Below are 20,323 nucleotides of genomic sequence, written 5' to 3' on the forward strand. Positions count from 1 at the left end.
GAAACGCATGAAAAGAAAAACAAAGGCTTCCAGTAGTTGAGAACAAATCATTCTGGGAAAAATGTGAAATACATAAACTGGTTGCTATCTTCATTTCAGCTTCTCTTTTGTTTAATCTTACTTTAGACTCCAAAATCTTCTGAAATAAAGGAAACCTATACACCACAGTTCAGAAGTGGATTGTATTTTTAATAGTATCCCACATTTGTGTTAATTCCTTTTGTAAAAGGTCAGATCATTTGTAATAAAATAATTGTAGTTTAAACACATTTATTTATGTCGTCAGATAATCAAAGCATACTCCTTAAATTCCATGAAGTTGGATTGCTTCCAAAAAAAGAGGAAGACTTTGATTTACAATGCAAGAGATATGTTTTTAGGATTTAGATACCCACTATGATGAACATGTTTTACAATGAATAATGTGAATAATATTCAGGGAATTAAAAAAAAAGTGTTTAGTGTTGACCTTTCCTGACCAGGTGAGCCATCGTCATTGCAGAAAAATGACATTACATTTGTGTGAATAATGTGTCTTGATTTGTAGAGAGGTCATGAATGTTGCATCGCTCCTCCGTTATTGTCCGAGTATTTAACGAATTTCATTTTAAGATTGATGTTTTAAACTAGGCCTATTATCTCCAGCAGTTTCTGGTGAAATGTGAATGGTTAACATGCCCTTCTACAGGTGACGGTCAATGTGAGTGGTGAACAGTTGGAGAACAACTTCGTGAACCCGGCATATCGAGACGATCAGAGCACGGGCATTATCAACACATCTACTGTGAATACCAAACCTGTGCAGGTGAGTCTCTTCAGTCCTACATGTCCTCATTAAACAATACTTGAAAAAAATACCACATCACTGTTTGTGTTGCTGTTTGTTCGCAGGAGTCCAGGTGGAGCTTATTCAAGAGGAAGTTAAAGCCAAGCGCTACATTTGAAAACCCTTCATATTCAGAGGTAAGATAGGACACAGTTTAAACAAACCGAAGACAAACATGAAGACACAAAACAGAGCACAGTTCACATAGATATTGTTTTGCAGATGAAGGATGAAAAGCCTGTAGACGGCGGGGACCCCTCCGCCCCTGAGCCCTCTCCGTTTGTGCCCCCGACCAAGCCCCCGAAGAAAAATCGTCCTAGCGCCTATTCACCAACCGAGGACACTTTCAAAGACACAGCCAACCTCGTCAAAGAGGACAGCGATGTATAACCTGCCTGTCAGAGATGGGAAATGGAAGAAGAAAAAAAAAAACATGCTTTGCACAGAATTTATTTTTTTATGCAGCCTGTATACAAACTCAAATTGTTGTAAGAGAGAGAAACACATTTCTATAGAATGAAGAAAAAAAATGCCTTCTGATATTTCTTATGCCAATTCGTGTGTTGTTTTCTTTATTCTGATGTACAATATGTATATCTTTGCACTGATGCTGCTGATAGAAATGTTAATAAGTTGTATATTTGTAAATTTGAACAGTAAGATTTTCTCAGAAAATATTGTTGAAATTGAGCCTACACACAATAACCGACATAAAAAGAGCCACATTCTGAATGCACAGCTCTTATATGATCAAAGGTTCTTTAGTTATATTTTTTATTGCCACTGAACGAAACTGAAGATGTATTTACTCCATCTTTGAAGTTTATATACCTCATTTCAGGGCTGGAAACGTACGGCAAGACAAACATTATTGGATCTAAACCTCTGCCATTCATTTAGGATATTTTACTCCAGTACAAAAAGATAAATCAAGCTAAAATATTCTCATCACTTCTCACTCTTTGAATCAACATGATCATTTTAGCAATGATATTGGCCAAAATGGTTTGGAGGAATACTTGAACGTGCCCATGTTTGTTACATGGAAATGGATTTTTGTCATGTTGATTAGCACCACGAGACCCAAGGATACACAGGTAGACAGATGTTTTATAAATTTATCACAGAATGATTTATTTTGTATAATAAGAACAAATTAAAGACTGTATCGGTGATCATCTAAAACTTGCCCATATGGTTTTAAATTGCTGCTGCTGAATATGAATAAATAAATGTCCTGTTTTATAATGCAGTCTGAAACTGTTTTTATTGTCATGATTTCTTTTTATCCTTCACATTAATAATTATAGTCAATCGAACTGTCTACTTGACTTTTCTTTCATCCTTAGGTAAAGGCAGAAGCACATTTACAACAAAGTCGGACACAAATGAAGGCAGGTAGGACAGAGGAATCCATAAAAACTTGGCATCCCAGCCTGCACTGTAACGTATGCGTGGGAATCGAGCGGTCAGTGCGTGCTGCATACACCTGGTCACCTTAGAGAGATCTGGACTGCACAGGAGGCCCATGGAGAAGGCCTGTGATTTCAAATCTGAGTGATGAAAACAACAGGAAGACGGAGTCATTTAGAATATTTCATTAGGTTAGTTTGCTGCTGGTTGTGATGTTTCCACTCACAGTCATCAAAGTAAGTCGCCCCGTAGGAGTCTTTCACGTCCTGAGGGAGGCGGGCCCACAGCCTCCTCAGGTCAGCTTCAATGAGATCCAGCTGTGTAAGACCCGTTTTAAAGAAACCAGGCTCGATGATGCTCACTTTCACCCCAAACTGTTTCATGTCCATCCTGGGAAGAAGAAGAAAAAAAAAGCTGCTCGTTTTTTTTTTTTTTTTAAGCCTCTTAAACCTATCTTTTTTTAAAGCAGGTTAAGGTCATGTCAGCACTTCAGAAGTTTGCAGATAAATCCACATACTGTATCAACTTTGCAAATACACAAGATTTTGCAAAAAATGTTCAACTCTGTGTTATAATCAATTCTAACGCCAATCCCCAAATCCCAACTAAATTGATTTCATGCAAATAACTATAACGGGTAATCGGTAGAACAATGTGGTATGCGGCCAGGCTTAGGCCTGGCTCAGGGAAGAGGACGCCCTTGCCATGCATAGTCCTTCACAGGCACCGTTTGAGGTGCGACAGGCCTAAGGCCCAGCAGGAAGACCACCGTCTTGTGACATATAATTTATGATTTCTGTCTGGTAGCCAAACTGATTTCCCATGAAAACTTTCCTTGGCTCCACAGAAACTGTATTTGTTTTATTTGTTTCACTAACCTCTTTAAAGTATGTCCTAATCTTTAAAGGCTGTGTGTGTGATAAATCCTTAATGTACCTGAGGGAGTCAGAGAAGGCCTCAACTCCCCATTTGGACAGACAGTATCCTCCACCAGTAAGAGAGAGTCTGCCGAAGATGCTGGCCACATTCACCACCCTGCCCTGAGCCTTTTTCAGCAGGGGCAGGAACTGGAGGGTCACATCAATGACTCCTAACAGGTTCACATCCAAAACCTTTGTGAAATCCTCAATCTGCATCCATTCTGTGGGGCCGATAGGTATGGACCTGCCTGCATTATTTACCAAACCCCACAGACCTGCAGAGACAGAGGGGGATGATTACCAACTGAAGTCAACTTTGAATCCAACCTCAGCAATTGCTCTTAATCCCCCTCATACAAATGAATTAGATCATTTAAAATAAACAATTTGACTGACTAAAAACAAAAAAAAACCCTTTAGTGGTATTTGGAGTACTTTTGCACCTTTTAGATGTTGACACTTTTTGCCCAATTTACTAATACTACTACTACTATTAATGCTTATAAATCATTAATAAAAGAACGTGCAATAGTTCTTCTGTAGATTGTTTTTTATGTGTTACTTTTAATTTGGGATTTCTTTTGTATTAAGTTCTGCAATGATGTGTTGTTTTCATTTCTGCTAAAACTGAACTTCATTTGAAGTTTCAATGAAAGCAACGGAAAAATGTAATCAACAGTTGTCTCTGCATCTGTGTCTGCAGCACAGACAGACTCCTCATAGATTAACTTTGATTGGCTAGTAACATGCAAGCCAACACTGACTGGCTGTTTAATGCCGACCTGATGGTTGTTTGTTTTTTAATTTGAAAACAAAGCAGGGCGCTCAGTGAAACAATTATTCATAGACACATACAGTATCAACTTAACTTGACATGCAATGATAAAAAAACAAAAACATTTTTATCAAATATTGTTACATACTGTAGCTTTAAGGCATTACAATGATTATATTTGCATGTGAGATTCTGTTTCATCTGTCATTTGTTTTGTGTTCACTTGTTACACTTCTTAATCATAGTTCTTTCTTAACAATCTTGTTTGACTACCTGTCACTGTTCAGTTTTGGTTCTGATTTATCTTGCATACCTGAGTCTGTGTTTCATTTGTTAGACCTGTATATCCACTCCTGTCACCCCACCTCCCCTCTAACTTGCACATTGTCATACTTGACTTTCTAAGCTGTGAACTCAGTTATTACCTCCTTTTTCTTTTGTTTTTTCCTTATGCTGCACCTGAACAGCCTCATACTTTATTTGGTCTTAAGACACTACTCCACTTTATTCTATTTGATATCAGTTTCTTATCTTAGCCATCATTGCACTACGGTCACTTTATTCTTTAGTATTTTTTTCTAAGAATGCAAACTAACTGGATTTCCTGAACTGTCCTCTGCATCCGAGCCTATATACAATTAAATGGGCCAGTATATGTTTTGTTTTGAAATTTCCAAGCTAGAATCTATTATATTCAACCAACCATCCAAAAACACATCTCTAGTCTCTTACTACCTCCCGTCTGACAAAGGAAAGTACATGAAGCTTGAACCCGAGAAAATGTACCTTTTCTTCATAAAAGCAACTCAATGACTAATCAATAAAAACAATACTTTTACCTCTCAACTTATTTTTAATATTGTTTTATTTCTTTATGATGTTTGGATGAAATGTATTTTGCTAAACTTAATGTACAGCACTTTCTAATCAGCCTTGGCTGTTATAAATGTGCTATATAAATAAAGTTGACCTCATCTTACTTCTTCATATATATTCAGTCTTTATTGAGACTAGCACAAACTCTGCTATACTTAGGGTCAGAAAGAAAACAACTTATTTCCATAAAATATGTTAAAAAATACTTAATGAATTGAGTAATCAGTGTTGCAATGTCCAAACATCAAACATAACAATGGAGGTTAAATACATTCTGGATATTTATGTCCTCAACTTAACTAAAGCCGAGTGGATCAGGTTTGTTCATTAAATTCAAGAAGAAATCTTAAAGGATTCACTTTTTATCAATGTGTTGATATATGAACAAGCGTTACTGAGCTTCTGGCTGTTACAAATCAGCCTATGAGGCAAGGATTTTTAGGAGGAGGGCGATGAGTAGAAGATGGGATGCTCCAGCTTGTTTTGTATTTTTATCTCCTCCAGTGCCTCACTCTCACTGGCACCCCTATCTGCATGAGCATGTGTGTCCCCCACCATCCATCCTGCCTCACCTTGATCTCCGACCTCTCTGCTCACAAACTCCACCGCCCTCCTGACACTCGCACTGTCCGTAACATTCAGCAGGAGGGTCTGAAGCCGGGGGGAAGTTGCTGCAGCCAGATCTGATGCACCTTTGTTTGTGAAACATGCAGCGATGACATGGACACCTTTTCCATCCAGCTGTCTGGCCAGCAGGTTCCCAAAGCCACTGTCGCAGCCTGTGATCAACACATGCTTCCTTCCGAGGCCGTCCACCCTATAGGAATCTCGGATGAACCAGCGGATGGAAGCAAGAGTGGCCAGAAGTAAAGCACCAGACACGGCCAGGTTTGAGAGGATTATCTGAAACACATGATCACCAGCTTTGAACTTTGTTCTTCTTATACATTTCCTACTCATAAAAAAAGGTAAATGTAGAAAAATAAAGTTAAGTTATATTTACCATTGAAAAGAAATCAACTTACCTCTAATAGATATGTTGTTAGATTCTCAGTTGAGCCCTAAGAGAAAACACAGGATGGACTTGTTGAGAGTAAAACACAACATCCCTCACACAGAAGCAAGAAATCAATGTAACAATGTTGGAATGTGCTCAATGTGCACATAAGATGTTTTTCTCTTCTTCATACTTTACTTCATTTGTCTAACTACTTTTGTTGTCAATTATTTGTTTAGGACTAAATCTGGCTAAATTGCAACAATAGCAGTTTGTGTCTAACAGTTCAGTTAATAATTTACAGTTTATAATTTAACATACAATTAAGAAGATCAGGGTTTAAAATATTAAAATATATCAAACTACTTAAAATGATATTTTGTGAATGATGTAGATTGAACATTTGTACCAATACATCAGTGGTCTGCGAAGCAGGATTTGAGGTTAGCGAGGTAACTTCAGGGTTAACTCTGTCCTTCTCACCTGGGTCCATCATCACGGTAACATGCTGCACACCTGACGTGCTCCGGAGCAGCTTATGTTGGAGATCAGAGATCCGCCCACTGGCCAAACAAATCTTTTGATCATGGAGCTCCAAGAGCTGATCGGGGGGGAGGTTTACATGTGTCCTTACATTAGACTACAGTGCGTTAAATTAATGAGGATTTTTTTTTTTTTTAACTGATATCCTTCATCCTTCATCAGAGAACGAAAAGGCGCCGGAGCATTTAAATTGTGTTTTTAGGATGTGCAATTACGAAAAGCTTCGTTTGGCTTTGAATTGTACTTTCATAATAATGTTTAATGTCTCCATGCCGCTCTGTTTTTGATGATCAGAGCTGCAGCTGAAATAAAACTTCTCAAAATGTTAAAGTAGCCTACTCGTCACTTTAAAGACTCAGAGCAACACATTCAGTTCAGAGGAGAAACAGGAGTTATTATAGTCAGTTCTAAATGAACTAACGATGGGACAAATATAACAAGCTGCAGTTCGCACCTTAAGACTCGCCAATTTTTCTTTATTTATTTATTGCCAATTTTTCTTTTTAATGCAATTTTGTTCTTCCTGCCTTTGTTGCTATAGCTGTGTAACTCCAGTGTTTTGGAGCCTGTTTGTCTAAAACATCTTTATAGTTAATATAGTTTGATCAGTTTGTTAGATATGACGGTCTGCTGACGTCAGATGATGATTGTGATGGTTAAATGAAGGTAACACCTCCCTTTAATGTGAACGTGCTCTCTGTAACTCTGGGTTTACATGAGGTTGATAATCAGCTTCGTAGGACTGTTAAGCAAGATCTCTTATGTCCGGGTTAGTGGAACCAGATCACCCAAAATAGACCTTGGATATGTTGAACTCGCTTCATAGTACAGGCCCCATGTTATACATGAATATTGAAAATGGGGCTCATACTATTTCAAAACATGTGGTGCTTTGTGCGCAGAAACATGAAACTGTATTTGACTGAAATGGTCCTTTAACATAGCAATGTCCCTTAAAAGCAGAACATATAGCGTAACTACATAACAATTTTGATATATCTAATATATCTGGCTAATATCCAGGCACCAGCAATCTGGGCAAGTTAGCATGAAAGCTATTTAATATCAATCTAAGATCTATATATAACACAATGATAATAATAAGACAAACCTACCATGGCTACACGTCTTCATATGAATGTTTGTAATGTCTTCTTCATCAGGGAGTGTACAGTAATTTAATGCAGTCACAGTCCTCCCTTTGACAACACTGGGAGCTCCCACTGAAATTGTGTTATTAGAAGTCAGTCTGTCTTAAGGAGTCAAGGTCCATGTTGTGTACTACAGCAGGGCCGAATCTGTCTACAGCATGAACATTGTGTAACAGACAAAACAAGATTACATGACCTCTGGCTTTGATAACTTCCCCTCAAAAGCCACTCTAAAAAACACAAGGCTGCAGCCATAAGGGACACAACATTCACACATTGTAATAGATCATGCAAACACACACAGAAAATCCTGCCTCCTGTGTTTGGTATTTGGAGAAATAACCAATATAAAGAGAAGATTTGAACAGAAACAGAGAGGTCCAAGTCCACCCAGAACAATAGCTTTGAAAGCTGTGCAAAGATCATGTGACTGGAGAAAAGTTATCTCTGCACTGTGATGACCTTTCACTTTCTTTAAGACCATAAGATTAAAAAGGCAGGCTTGATTGTGTCTGCTGGAACATAATAAAGAGGCAAACACTTTTTTAAAATACTGAAAATCAGATTTATTTAAAAATGTAACATTCATGTCAAGCTATCCATGCATTCAATCTTTAAGTGCAAATGCTCACAGGTGGTTATCATGTCACACTTAAACTGTAAAGAAAGCTAGAGTTCAGATAATTCAGGTTTGGGAATATTTTTTTTAAGCATTCTGTCACTGATGCAACTTGGCATGTAGGACAGAGGCAGCCAGATGAACCTTGCGTCCCATCCAGCGATGTAGCGAGCCCGAGGATACACGGCAGAGACAGCATGCTCCATAGAGTGAACCACCTTCATTAGGTCCCGGTCTGTGAGCTGTGTAATCCTCTGTTCACACAACTCAAGAGCTAAAACAGAAAACATTTGCTTTATTTTTTAAGCATGCACATTTCTTATCAGCACCTTGAAATAAACTACAAAAACATTTAAGTTAGGGATAATAATGGGTAGGATACAGATGATACTATGTGTGATGAGATAATAAAGGATGTGATGTAATCAGTGCGATGTGATCATTGGGTTGCTATGCAATGGGATGCTATACGTAACATTACACTTGACCCCTTGGGAAATGTTATCTTGGACTGGGTTTCAATTTGTAAACTACCAAAATCTGAATCACAGTTAAACATTGAGCTACCGATGCACAGCAGATGAGCTGAACAAGATACAGACATCATAAATAAAAAGAGGAAAACATTTATAGAAAAATTGAAATTTGCATCTATATTTGTGGCAAGGATACCTTGTTGATTAAATACTGTATTATTGTATATTGTATTGTAAAACATCATCACTGTTATGGTGAGTATGTCCTATTATTATCATCTTTGTTCTAAATACCTCACTTCATCACCTATAGCACCCAGTGTCTTGGAATCCCCACCCTGGATTTACACAGATCTTGTAAACTGTGCACCTTAATCTCAAATAGGTAAGAGCAGCAGGTGAATCTGTATCCGTCATGAAGTTATTTATAAGATGTATTTTGTAGGGGTCGGATTTTAACGTGTTAATTATGATTAATTAATTAATTACAAGAAAGTAACGTGGTAACTTTGTTTTAACGCATTTAATCACAGTTTGGCTCATAAACAGCTTCGTGCTTGCTCCGTCACAAGTACAAACCAGAGGCATTTGCAGCCCAAACTCGACCAAATTCAAGACTAAAATTAGTCATTCCTTGCTTGATAAACTTACAAATTTACTCGCAAAATTGATTGCTCTGGACTGTAGAGCAGGCCCCAAAAAAAGCATCCTGTGTTTTCTTCTTATGTTACTGTGAGACTTGATCCAGAAAAGTACTAGATTGACTTTCAAACTGCAAAAGTGTTGCAGCAAGATGTAACCTACTTTACTGACACACTTATTAACTCATTACATTTGTACAGTTTCAAAAAGGCAGAGAAGTGAACAGATTTTCCCAGAGACTAGGTGAGCCTTTTAAAATTGTTTTTTACATCAGAACATCAGTCACAATTTTTAGATTTTTTCACATTTATTGTTATTATAAACCAACAGTAATCAAAACTATGTTTTTTTGAAAGGTATAATATCAGTGTCAGGTGAAATAATATCAAACTTTTTTAATGAATCATGAAGTCATTCATGTGAAGAAGTATTCTATCTATTTGCCGAGTTCAGAAAGGTTTCAGAAGTCCGCCCACCTGCGCCATGGTGAAATACAAGTATGGACTTGAAAAAAACCCTTCATCTGGAGCAAATACTTGACACAATGTCAGGATAAAATAAAAAATATAAACTGGAGCACAACCCGACCAGGTTCTTAAAAGCTCCACAGCTAGAAGCATTAAAACAAGTAAAAACTGTGGAGGTTTGCGCTGGATTATGTAGGCCTATTCATCACCAGCTTGGTATTCACACTGTCCTCTTTGTTGTCATGAATTCTCGACAAACACACAAGATGTGCTCAGACGTGTTAACCCGGTCACACTAGTTAAACTTCACTCAACAGTATGCAGTTCACTACAGCATGTCTGTTTACATCGTACGTCTGTTCACAGGTCTGCGTATATCTGTTTACGGGCATATAAGTCCATTTACATCTTACTCTATTGCTGTCCTCTGGATCTAACTCTGTAACTTGTATTTTTAACTTGTACTAACATCATGACACTTTACTCTTTGATGTCCTTTGTATCTATCCTTTTTTATTTTAACTTTGTACTAACACTCTTGACACTTATTCTTCTGTGACCCTTCATTTCTTGTTAACTCTTATCTTGGTTAAATGTTTCAGTATAGCTGCACTGTCGTTCATTTACTGCTCTGTGTGCCCTGAATTGCCCCCGGGGACAAATACATTTTTTTGAATTGAATTGAATTAAATTAAAAATTACGTGGATATTTTCCTTGGACACAGCGCAAACCTGTCTGTAGTCACAGTAACAAAACCTGAACCTTGCCAAGTACAAATAGCCTACATAATTCTGAATCTTTTTTTCTTCTTCGACCTGATTATCTACCTGATATGATCAACATATTAAAACCATGAACTTGAAACCCAGAAAACTCAGGTGCCAGGGACCATCTCTTCTCCAAATATTGTTTGATCATTGCCATCTACTGGACAGTCAGTGGTACTGCCAGATAGTCCGACTGCTATGATTGCTTACCTATTTTTGGCATATATCCCCTTGTCGCTTATTGTCGCGAATTTGCATCAAACCGCTTCTGCTCTAAATGCAGCCAAAATAGCATCTGTATTCCTTCACTGCCAGTTGATGCACTTTCAATACATACCTAAGAAACTTTTGCAAGAATTAGATTGTCATAGGACCAGTCGGAGACAGAACAACATCCGTTTGTTGTGCTATGCATGTGCTATTTTCATGTAACATCTATTTATGTGCTGTTTTCAAATAAACCTCAACTTAATTTAGCATCTCCTTGAAAACAGAAACACATAAAAAAAAGTTTTAATACTTGGAAACAAATTCAGGCATCAAGGGGATATACTGTATATACTATACGATAAAGCAATGAAAAGGAAATAAAACTATTTAATTCATTAAGACCACCAACAATAAAAGGAAAGCAGAGTAAAATATGAAACATTAAAGCATTCAAGAAGACAGTGAAGAGTAGTCTTTGGGTTGAAGCTGATACATTTTCAAGATAGCCAAATATTTCTGAAAATGTGTTTCTTACATGCAGTTTGTGATCATGCTCATGTACAGTTTAGCATTTCATTTTCAACACATTAATTGCTATTTTTCTGTTCCAAATGTCTCTGTGATTGGAAGTTGCTGTGATATTTTGCGAGTGATTGACGCTCCTGTACCACCACAAATTGGCTTTGTTGAGTTTAATATAAACCAGTGAACATATTTATTATAAACTATGCTCTTTGTATTCACCTTTAGGTAGCCTACTCCTACTCAGTCAGCCTCAATAACTCTAGAGCAGAAGAGTGGTACGTTTCCGGGTTTGGCAGTAACATAAAGCGGCCACAAGATGAAGCCGTACTTCACGTAAACGATGTTATCCTAAAGCTTTTTTGTCCACTTTAATAATCAACAAAAAGCTTGCCTTTTGACGCTGATTTGAGAACTTCAATAATTTTGTTATTATTCTAAAGCCAACTCACATTTGCCGTGAAATTGTATTATTTAATAAAGTAAAATGCAGTGGCATCGTTAGGCCTATTTTAGGGGGGCTGACAGTGTCTGAGCAACCTGTCAAAAGCCTGGGAAGATGGCAAAACGCAAGCCTCAGGGACGAGGACCAAGTGCAACAAATAAGGCAGGACATCACCAACAGTCTGGGAAAAAAATCAACAAGACCCTTTTCAAGCTCTGGTGCCTGTAATTTGGACTTGTTGCACGGGTAATGTGGCCACTCACTATCTACGTGTACCCAGTAACAACTGTAGAGAAGATGGTGCGAACCATGACGTCATACATGAAGAAATGGCTCTGCGTCCCATGCAGTAAAACTAACGTCTGCCTCAATGGCAAAGGGGTCCTTAAACTGCCTATCACAAACCTCACCAAAGAGTACAAGGGCTCTAAAGACTTCGGATGACTTTAAAAGGACTCCAAAGACCAGATCATCAGCAACGCTGCGCCACCCCTGTTCACTTTACAGAAATGGACACCATCCAAAGCGGTGCATCATGCTACGTCAGCCCTGAGGCACAGTGATATTGCAGGGCACATCCAGTTGGGAAGAGGAGGCTTTGGCCTTACAGCAAGTAAGCCAACTTGGTGTAAGGCCTCAACATCAGAGAGGAGGAGGAAAATGGTGGTTGACGAGGTGCACCGTCAGGAGGAGGCGGAAAGAAGAGCAAAGGCTATCTCTCTTGTCAAGCAGGGGCAATGGATGAGGTGGGAAGGCCTAAAAAGGAGAGCTCAACTGGAGGGAGCTCTGGGAAATAGAAGCAAGCAACACCAGCTTCATCATCAGAGCCAACTGTGATGTTCTCCCATCTCCGAAAAACCTCCACCAATGGTACGGCGAGGACACAACCTGTGCACTCTGCCCAAATCCAGCAACTCTCAAGCATATCCTGACCGGTTGTAAGACAAGCCTTGCACAAGGCCGCAACACCTGCAGGCACAAAAAGGTCCTCAAGGATCTCTGCAGCTCTTGAGAACAAGAGGAAAACAACCAATTCTTTATCCCTGAGAGAAACCAATTCCATCACGGCCCCAACCGTGATCCAAGAGGAACAACAAAAAGCCCAATCATCCCCCCTACTTTGAAAGCTGTGCAAAGATCATGTGACAGGAGAAAAGTTATCTCTGCACTGTGATGACCTTTCACTTTCTTTAAGACCATAAGATTAAAAAGGCAGGCTTGATTGTGTCTGCTGGAACATAAAGAGGCAAACACTTTTTTTAAATACTGAAAATCAGATTTATTTAAAAATGTAACATTCATGTCAAGCTATCCATGCAATCAATCTGCAAATGCTCACAGGTGGTTATCATGTCACACTTAAACTGTAAAGAAAGCTAGAGTTCAGATAATTCAGGTTTGGGAATATTTTTTTGAAGTATTCTGTCACAGATGCAGCTCGGCATGTAGGACAGAGGCAGCCAGATGAACCTTGCGTCCCATCCAACAGTGTAGCGAGCCCGAGGATACACGGCAGAGACAGCATGCTCCATAGAGTGAACCACCTTCATTAGGTCCCCGTCGGCGAGCTGTGTAATCCTCTGTTCACACAACTCAAGAGCTAAAACAGAAAACATTTGTTTTATTTTTTAAGCATGCACAATTCTTATCAGCACCTTGAAATAAACTACAAAAACATTTAAGTTAGGGATAATAATGGGTACAATGGCCACAGATAATGATGGAATTATCCTTGCTAAATATGAAAACATAATCACTGTTATGGTATATGTCCCATTATTGTCTTTGTTCTAAATACCTCACTTCTTAATCATCTAGCACCCAGTGCCCTAGAAACCCAAGGTGGGGTTTCCAGGGCACCTTCGGGTGGGGCCCGACACAGACCTTGTGAACTGTGTGCTTAAATCTATCTCAAATAGGTAAGAGCAGCAGGTGAATCTGTATCCGTCGTGAATAAGTCATTTATAAGATGTATTTTGTATTTTTTTCTGCTTAAGTTTTTTCTTTCTATTTTAATTGTATTTATTATTGCCACATTTAATCTTCTGTGATTGTCAATGGTTTATTCAAGTGATTCTGACATTTTCTCTTCATGTATTTCTTAGTCTTTTTGTCTTGATTCTTTTGATGTCTTGTGTGAAGCACTTTGAATGACCTTGTAACTGTGTCGTAGGAATAGACTTGACCTGAATGCCCTTAAAACAGGAACATATAATGCCTTTCTTGTCTTTGACCTTTTCAAAACTCCACTGCTGGGATAATAACGAGAAGACTAAAAACAACAGAAGATGTCGCTGCACTGTCCTTACATGCCCTGTCCAGTCCATTTTTTATTTGAATGGATAGTTTCCCCCAAACTGTCGAGGTTCAGGGCAGCTGGTTTACCTTTACTTCTTTCATTTATTACTCACGCACTGTTCAACCTGTTTTGGTAAATAATTTATTGTTCTTGAGTGTATTACAGATTATGTTCTTCTTCATTATTCTATCTGCAATGCAATATGATTATCAAAAAAGTGCAATGACTCACATCTGTCAATGAAAGCACATCCATAGTCGTCTTTTACATCCTGAGGTAATCTACTCCAGAGTTTCTTCACGTTGTTCTGCAGCATTGACACATCAGTCAAACCGGTCTTGAAGAAGCCGGGCTCAATGCAAGACACTTTGACTCCGAAATGTGACATGTATAAACTGAAACACAACAAAGGTTGTTTTGTTTTTGGACAATAAGACACTCAGAATAATCACAATGCATTGATTAGAAAAGGGACGTCTCTCACCGCAGGCTGTCATTGAACGCCTCCACTCCGTACTTGGACACACAGTACGGTCCCCCAAATGGGGTGATTCTCCCGAATATGCTGGCCACGTTCAGCACTCTGCCTTTGGCCTTCTTGATCAGAGGCAGGACGCTCAAAGTTACATCTATTACGCCCAGAAGATTGACAGCTATCATGGACTTGTGATCCTCTATAGTGAGCCAATCACTGGGACCAGACGGCTGACCGACTCCAGCATTGTTCACGACAGCCCAGAGGTCTGGAGAAACAGACACAACAGCATAACATGGAAATTAGCTTGATAACATACTTGAGTTTGGGGGAGGGGGAAAGGGGCTTAACAGCTCCAAGCTAGTTGTCTCTTAACCGCTGGTGACTTTAGGTATTTATAAGTGGACTTGGGCTTTTTACACCGCAGGTTCTTCTATGTAAAGCATCTATCATCATTAGATAATCCCATTCAAACACATTTACACCAAGGATACCTCTGCATGTGACTGCAGACTGAGGACCTGGACTTTCTGGTTGAAAGACGACCCACTGTACCACTAATGTAAAGGCACCACATTACAGGTTAAAAGTGCAAAATGACCGCTTCAAATAAGCAAATAACTCACACTTCTCTCCAACAAGAGCCTTAATAAAAGCTGCTGCTTTGGCGACACTTTCAGAGTCGCTGACGTCCAGGTGAACGGTCGTCAGCCTGTTGGAGGCGGCCTTCTTCAGTTCGTCCTCACCCTTCTCAGTGTAACAGCCTGCGATCACACAGTAACCCAACTTGTCCAGGTGCTTTGCGAGGAGATGACCAAAGCCGGTGTCACAGCCAGTGATGTACACATATTTGTCTCCTGTGTTGTCCACTCGTTTCCTCTCCTTGTACCAGCGATAAATGAGCCCAAAGAAAACCAGTCCAAGAATGGGCAGCAACATGTTTCTTTGGCAAAGAAAGAAAAACACAGTATACCATAAACATGAGCTTTGATATCTTAAGACGACTTACACAGTTAATGTCATCCTGTGTTTTCTTATGTTACTGTGAGACTTGATCCAGAAAAGTACTAGATTGACTTAAAACTAGTCTTGCAGCAAAATGTAGCCTACTTTACTGACACGCTTGTTAACTCATTACATTTGTACAGTTTCAAAAAGGCAGAGAAGTGAACAGATTTTCCCAGAGACTAGGTGAGCCTTTTAAAATGTATTCTATTTACTGAGTTCAGAAAGGTTTCAGAAGTCCACCCACCTGCGACATGGTGAAATACAAGTATGGACTTGAAAAAAACCCTTCATCTGGAGCAAATACTTGACACAATGTCAGGATAAAACAAAAAATATAAACTGAAGCACAACCCGACCAGGTTCTTAAAAGCTCCACAGCTAGAAGCATTAAAACAAGTAAAAACTGTGGAGGTTTGCGCTGGATTATGTAGGCCTATTCATCACCAGCTTGGTATTCACACTGTCCTCTTTGTTGTCATGAATTCTCGACAAACACACAAGATGTGCTCAGACGTGTTAACCCGGTCACACTAGTTAAACTTCGCGCAATAGTATGCAGAAAAAAAACGAGACTTACTTTGATATTTTCTTTAGACAGCACAAACCCGTCTGTGGTCGCAGTAACAAAATCTGAACCTTACCAAGTACAGTTACACAAGTCTGAATCTTTTCTTTCTTGTGCTACCTGATTGATCAACATACTAAAAACATTAAAACCAACCCAGAAAACTCAGGTGCCAGGGACCGCCTCTTCTCCAAATATTGTGTGAACGTTGCCATCTACTGGATACTGTAAGATAGTTCAACTGCTATGATTGACTACTTATTTTGGCATATATGTACATGCTAAATTAAGTAAATCTATAACATAGATACATATATTTGAGAACAACAATAATAATAATAAACAATATACATAGCACTTTTCAAATAAAATAAATGGAAGGAAGACAAAAAGTTCAAGAAATCCATTAATCAAAGCAAAGAAAGGGAAATAAAACTATTTAATTGATTAAGACCACCAACGATAAAAGGAAAGCAAAATAAAAGATGAAACATTAAAGCATTTAAGAAGACAGTGAAGAGTAGTCTTTGGATTGTAGCTGATACATTTTCAAGATAGCCAAATATTTCTGAAAATGCGTTTCTTACATGCAGTTTGTGATCATGCTCATGTACAGTTTAGCATTTCATTTTCAACACATTACTGTAATTGCTATTTATCTGTTCCAAATGTGAACATTTATTATAAACTATGCTCATTGTATTCACCTTTAGGTAGCCTACTCCTACTCAGTCAGCCTCAATAACTCTAGAGCAGAAGATTGGTACGTCTCCGGGTTTGGCAGTAACATAAAGCGGCCACGAGACGGCGCCGTACTTCACGTAACCGATGTTATTCTAAAGCTTTTTTGTCCACTCTAATAATTAACATGCTTGCCTTTTGACGCTGATTTGAGAAATTCAGTAATTTCGTTGTTATTCTAAAGCCAACTCACATTTGACGTGAAATTGTATTATCTAATGATTGTGATGCCAGTCATTCTTTGGCCTTTCAAAAACAAAAAAATCTAGTTTATTTGGTATTAATTTAAACATTCTGCTAGGTCAAATTTGATTTATTCAGAGATGTTTCCATTGCACTTAGCCTCAGTCTATAAAATAAACAATTGTCAAAACTAGAATTTGTGAAGTTTAAGATTAATAAGTTAGTTACTTTATTGTCCTCGCGGGGAAATTCATTTTCACAGCTGTACAGGCAGGGAGACACCATACTCACACATATAACACACATTTCTGAAAAAGTACAAATATCTATTTCCGTTCATGATTACATATTGTTCAGGGTGTTGATGGCTGTGGGGATTAGACTGTTTTTAACTCGTACTGTTGTATCTGAAGGATCTGTATCGTCGACCAGAGGGTAACAGGGAGAAGCAATGGTGCAGTGGGTGGGTGTGGTCCTGTGTTATTGCCTGTGCAATGAGTGTAATAGCCTTAGTGTTTAGCTGTGTGAGGTTGGGAGTGGGGAGACCAATGATTTTAGCTGCTATGGAGGTTATTTTAGTGAACAAAGGCCTTTGACAGCAAGATAGGGACTCATGGCATCTCACATAAGATTATTCAGACACAAATATAATAGGACACAATAATATGGGCCAATTAATCCCTGCTCTAAGGGGCTTATATATATATATATATATATATATATATATATATATATATATATATATATATATATATATATATATATATATATATATATATATATATATATATATATATATATATATATATATATATATATATATATATATATATATATATATATATATAGTAAGTTTGTTGACTCATATCCCCAAGCATTTCTAATGCAGAGGCTGCAACACACCAAGAGCAGAAATGACAAAATAGGACAGGAAACACTTAAGAACAAACTAGAAAACATTAACACACAGGGAAACAAGCACCATTGGAGAAAACGAGAACTAAAACAATTAAGTCTAAAGTCTGAAATACGAACAAAAACCGACCCAATCGTGACATGTGTAACTATGATTTTTTTTAAATCAGTTTTCTTGATCCTTTTTGGTTTACACTATTACAGTAAGGCAGAGGTATCTAAATCTACAGCTCTCTAAGAACCATCACACAGAGTACTCAGTTTTTTCTATAAGTGAGCTTTCTGAGTACCCTCCCCCGCCTGTGCTATTATCAATCACCTGTGTTGTCAATAATAACCGGTTGTAAAACGGAGCAAACTCCGAACTCTGCTTCTTGTCCTGGAGGGCATTAACCCCAAACGTGTACTTCAATACTTTGATTGTGTCTCCTTTTGCGCAATCAGTAAATTAATTTGTATACGTGAAATCTTGTCAATAATAACCGGTTGTAAAAATGAGCCGACTCTGAAACCAGGCCTTCTTGTTTTTTTTCCTAGCAGGCATTAACCCCAAACTTGTACTTAAATAGCTTACTTGTGTTTCCTTAATTAATGACGCTTACTCATAAAATGTGATACATTGCTGTCGGTCAGATTTACAATTTTGCCTCAGTTATTTTCTGGATATGAACAGTCAGTACTTAAGTTAGCAATATTCTAAAATAATAAAAAAAGGTGTACATTAAATATGTTATTGATTGAATTGTTAACACAAATAGGGACTCAAACTTTTATTAATCCAATGGATTGTCTAAAAAGAGACAGTCATAACATAATTAGATGGCCATGGCAGTTTAACCAAGTTTACAATCACTATTAAAATGCCATTATATTTTTTGTGGTTTGAATTTTACATTTATAGGAGCTTATATTTTAAGAAACGGTCTTTTTTTACAGCAGGTAATATAAACTTTCCTTACAAAGGCAGTCTAGTAAAGGTCATGCTGCTTATCACTCTAATGGGGGCGTAGATAATGGTCAGGTGAGGCAAGGGTTACTTAAAAATAACAGCTAAGAGAGGAATTTGAGCCTCAGTGATGCAGCTGGATTCCTAAAGGTAACAGAGAAGTTCAGGTATGGTACAATTCAATTTGTTGTCACTTAAAGCTGCCATGTACCTTTCAAAAATACTGCATTTGTAGCGATACCGCATGGTCGTCAGACTAACTGCCCAGACAATGTTATTTTATAATTGCAATAGATTAGATTAGACTGGTTAACATCCTAATCTTAAATAATTTGTTTTGACTTCAACTTTCGAGGACACGGCACCTTTCTGACTCAGAGAGGCAAACATGAAGAAAGTGACCAAACTTAAAACAGCACCAGGAGAAGATAAAAAAGGTGAGTGATCTTTTTCATTGCCAAAAATGAAAAAAAAAAAAAAAGATACATTAACAATGTTTTATTATTAAACTCATTCTTAATCAAGTTCACCTCTTTTTGCAGACATTGAGAGGGGGTAAGTTTGTATTGCAAAAAAAAAAGGTTCATAAATGTTGAATACATACAATACATTTACAGTTCTAAAAAAAAAAAATAGACTTACATTAACTTGCTTTTTTACAGAAATGAAAAGAAAAATACACCCAGTGTTGGATACTTCCAGTTGGTAAATATATCTTTTTCTACATTTTTTGTGAAAATAAAGCCCAGTCAATTGCCTGGATGAGACATTTTAAATAGAACTGAAAACAGGCTTGTTTTCTGAGCTTATTAAATTGTAACTGTTTCGATATATTGGGTTGTGTCCGATAGATGATCTTTAAAAACATCATATATAATTGTTTAACACAAAGAGTGTCACGATCCGGGGTAGAAAACAGGAGGAGGACCCAAGTGCAGAAATATTTTTAAACAAAAAGGCAAAACAAAACTTACCTAAAGTAAATCCAAAATGTTCCGAAAAAGCCAAGTCGAGGAAAAACAAAGAAAATCCAAAAACGAGGAGCAGAGAGACAAACGGACGACCATAGACATAGACAATGAACCAACAAGAGACTCAGGGAAAACACAGAGACTAAATAGACATGGGGTAATCAGACGAGGGTGAGACTAACGAGACAAGTGAGGACAATCAGGGTAATCAGACAGGAGGGAAACACAAGGAACAAAGAACACATGTACAAAGTAAAACTCAACACTGACAACACAACCAAAACCAGATATACAAAATAAAAAAAGGAAACACCAAAGACTTAAAACACAACACAGGAAATAAACTAACAGGCAACATAGGAGGACACTGGGAAACACACTCAAGACTAAAGTAAACACAAGACTATGAAACATTAAAGCACACAAGGGAAACAATCAACACTAGGAAACAAATAACACGAAGGACAGAATGAAAACTAAAACAAGATGAAACAGAACCAAACCATGACAAAGAGGGACTATTTTCCAGGCATATAGACTGCTCTTTAAATGATACTGGGACTTTCATGT

The 20,323-nt window shown here is 37.9% G+C and overlaps 3 protein-coding genes across 5 annotated transcripts in view; 1 reads left to right on the forward strand and 2 right to left on the reverse strand.

The window, feature by feature from the left end:
* The window catches only part of lrp2a (low density lipoprotein receptor-related protein 2a), a 44,137-nt gene extending 42,909 nt beyond the window's left edge, over positions 1 to 1,228 (forward strand). For both annotated transcript variants that reach the window (XM_079357721.1, XM_079357722.1), the window contains 3 exons: positions 689 to 805; positions 892 to 963; positions 1,049 to 1,228. In XM_079357721.1, coding sequence (XP_079213847.1) covers positions 689 to 805; positions 892 to 963; positions 1,049 to 1,216 — 357 coding nt within the window. In that variant the 3' untranslated portion in view covers positions 1,217 to 1,228. The remainder of the gene's footprint in view (positions 1 to 688; positions 806 to 891; positions 964 to 1,048) is intronic.
* A 706-nt stretch (positions 1,229 to 1,934) lies between these two features.
* On the reverse strand, positions 1,935 to 7,587 carry rdh1 (retinol dehydrogenase 1). The gene is made up of 6 exons (XM_079357724.1): positions 7,466 to 7,587; positions 5,836 to 5,871; positions 5,383 to 5,713; positions 3,176 to 3,434; positions 2,466 to 2,629; positions 1,935 to 2,379 (listed from the first exon to the last, which is right to left on the reverse strand). The coding sequence occupies exons 1-6, from the start codon at positions 7,466 to 7,468 to the stop codon at positions 2,150 to 2,152; spliced, it is 1,023 nt and encodes a 340-aa protein (XP_079213850.1). The 5' UTR covers positions 7,469 to 7,587; the 3' UTR covers positions 1,935 to 2,149.
* Positions 7,588 to 8,042: 455 nt separating this feature from the next.
* On the reverse strand, positions 8,043 to 19,846 carry dhrs9 (dehydrogenase/reductase (SDR family) member 9). 2 transcript variants are annotated; one of them, XM_079357726.1, is made up of 5 exons: positions 19,757 to 19,846; positions 15,051 to 15,367; positions 14,434 to 14,692; positions 14,181 to 14,344; positions 8,043 to 8,394 (listed from the first exon to the last, which is right to left on the reverse strand). In XM_079357726.1, exons 2-5 carry the CDS (start codon positions 15,361 to 15,363, stop codon positions 8,171 to 8,173), a joined length of 960 nt encoding a protein of 319 aa, XP_079213852.1. In that variant the 5' UTR covers positions 15,364 to 15,367; positions 19,757 to 19,846; the 3' UTR covers positions 8,043 to 8,170. The 2 variants fall into 2 exon arrangements, with proteins under 2 accessions (XP_079213852.1, XP_079213851.1); XM_079357725.1 differs by lacking the exon at positions 8,043 to 8,394 and adding an exon at positions 12,905 to 13,250.
* Positions 19,847 to 20,323: the final 477 nt, after the last annotated feature.

Source organism: Symphodus melops (genome assembly GCF_947650265.1).
Source record: "Symphodus melops genome assembly, chromosome: 12".
Lineage (NCBI taxonomy): Eukaryota > Metazoa > Chordata > Actinopteri > Labriformes > Labridae > Symphodus > Symphodus melops.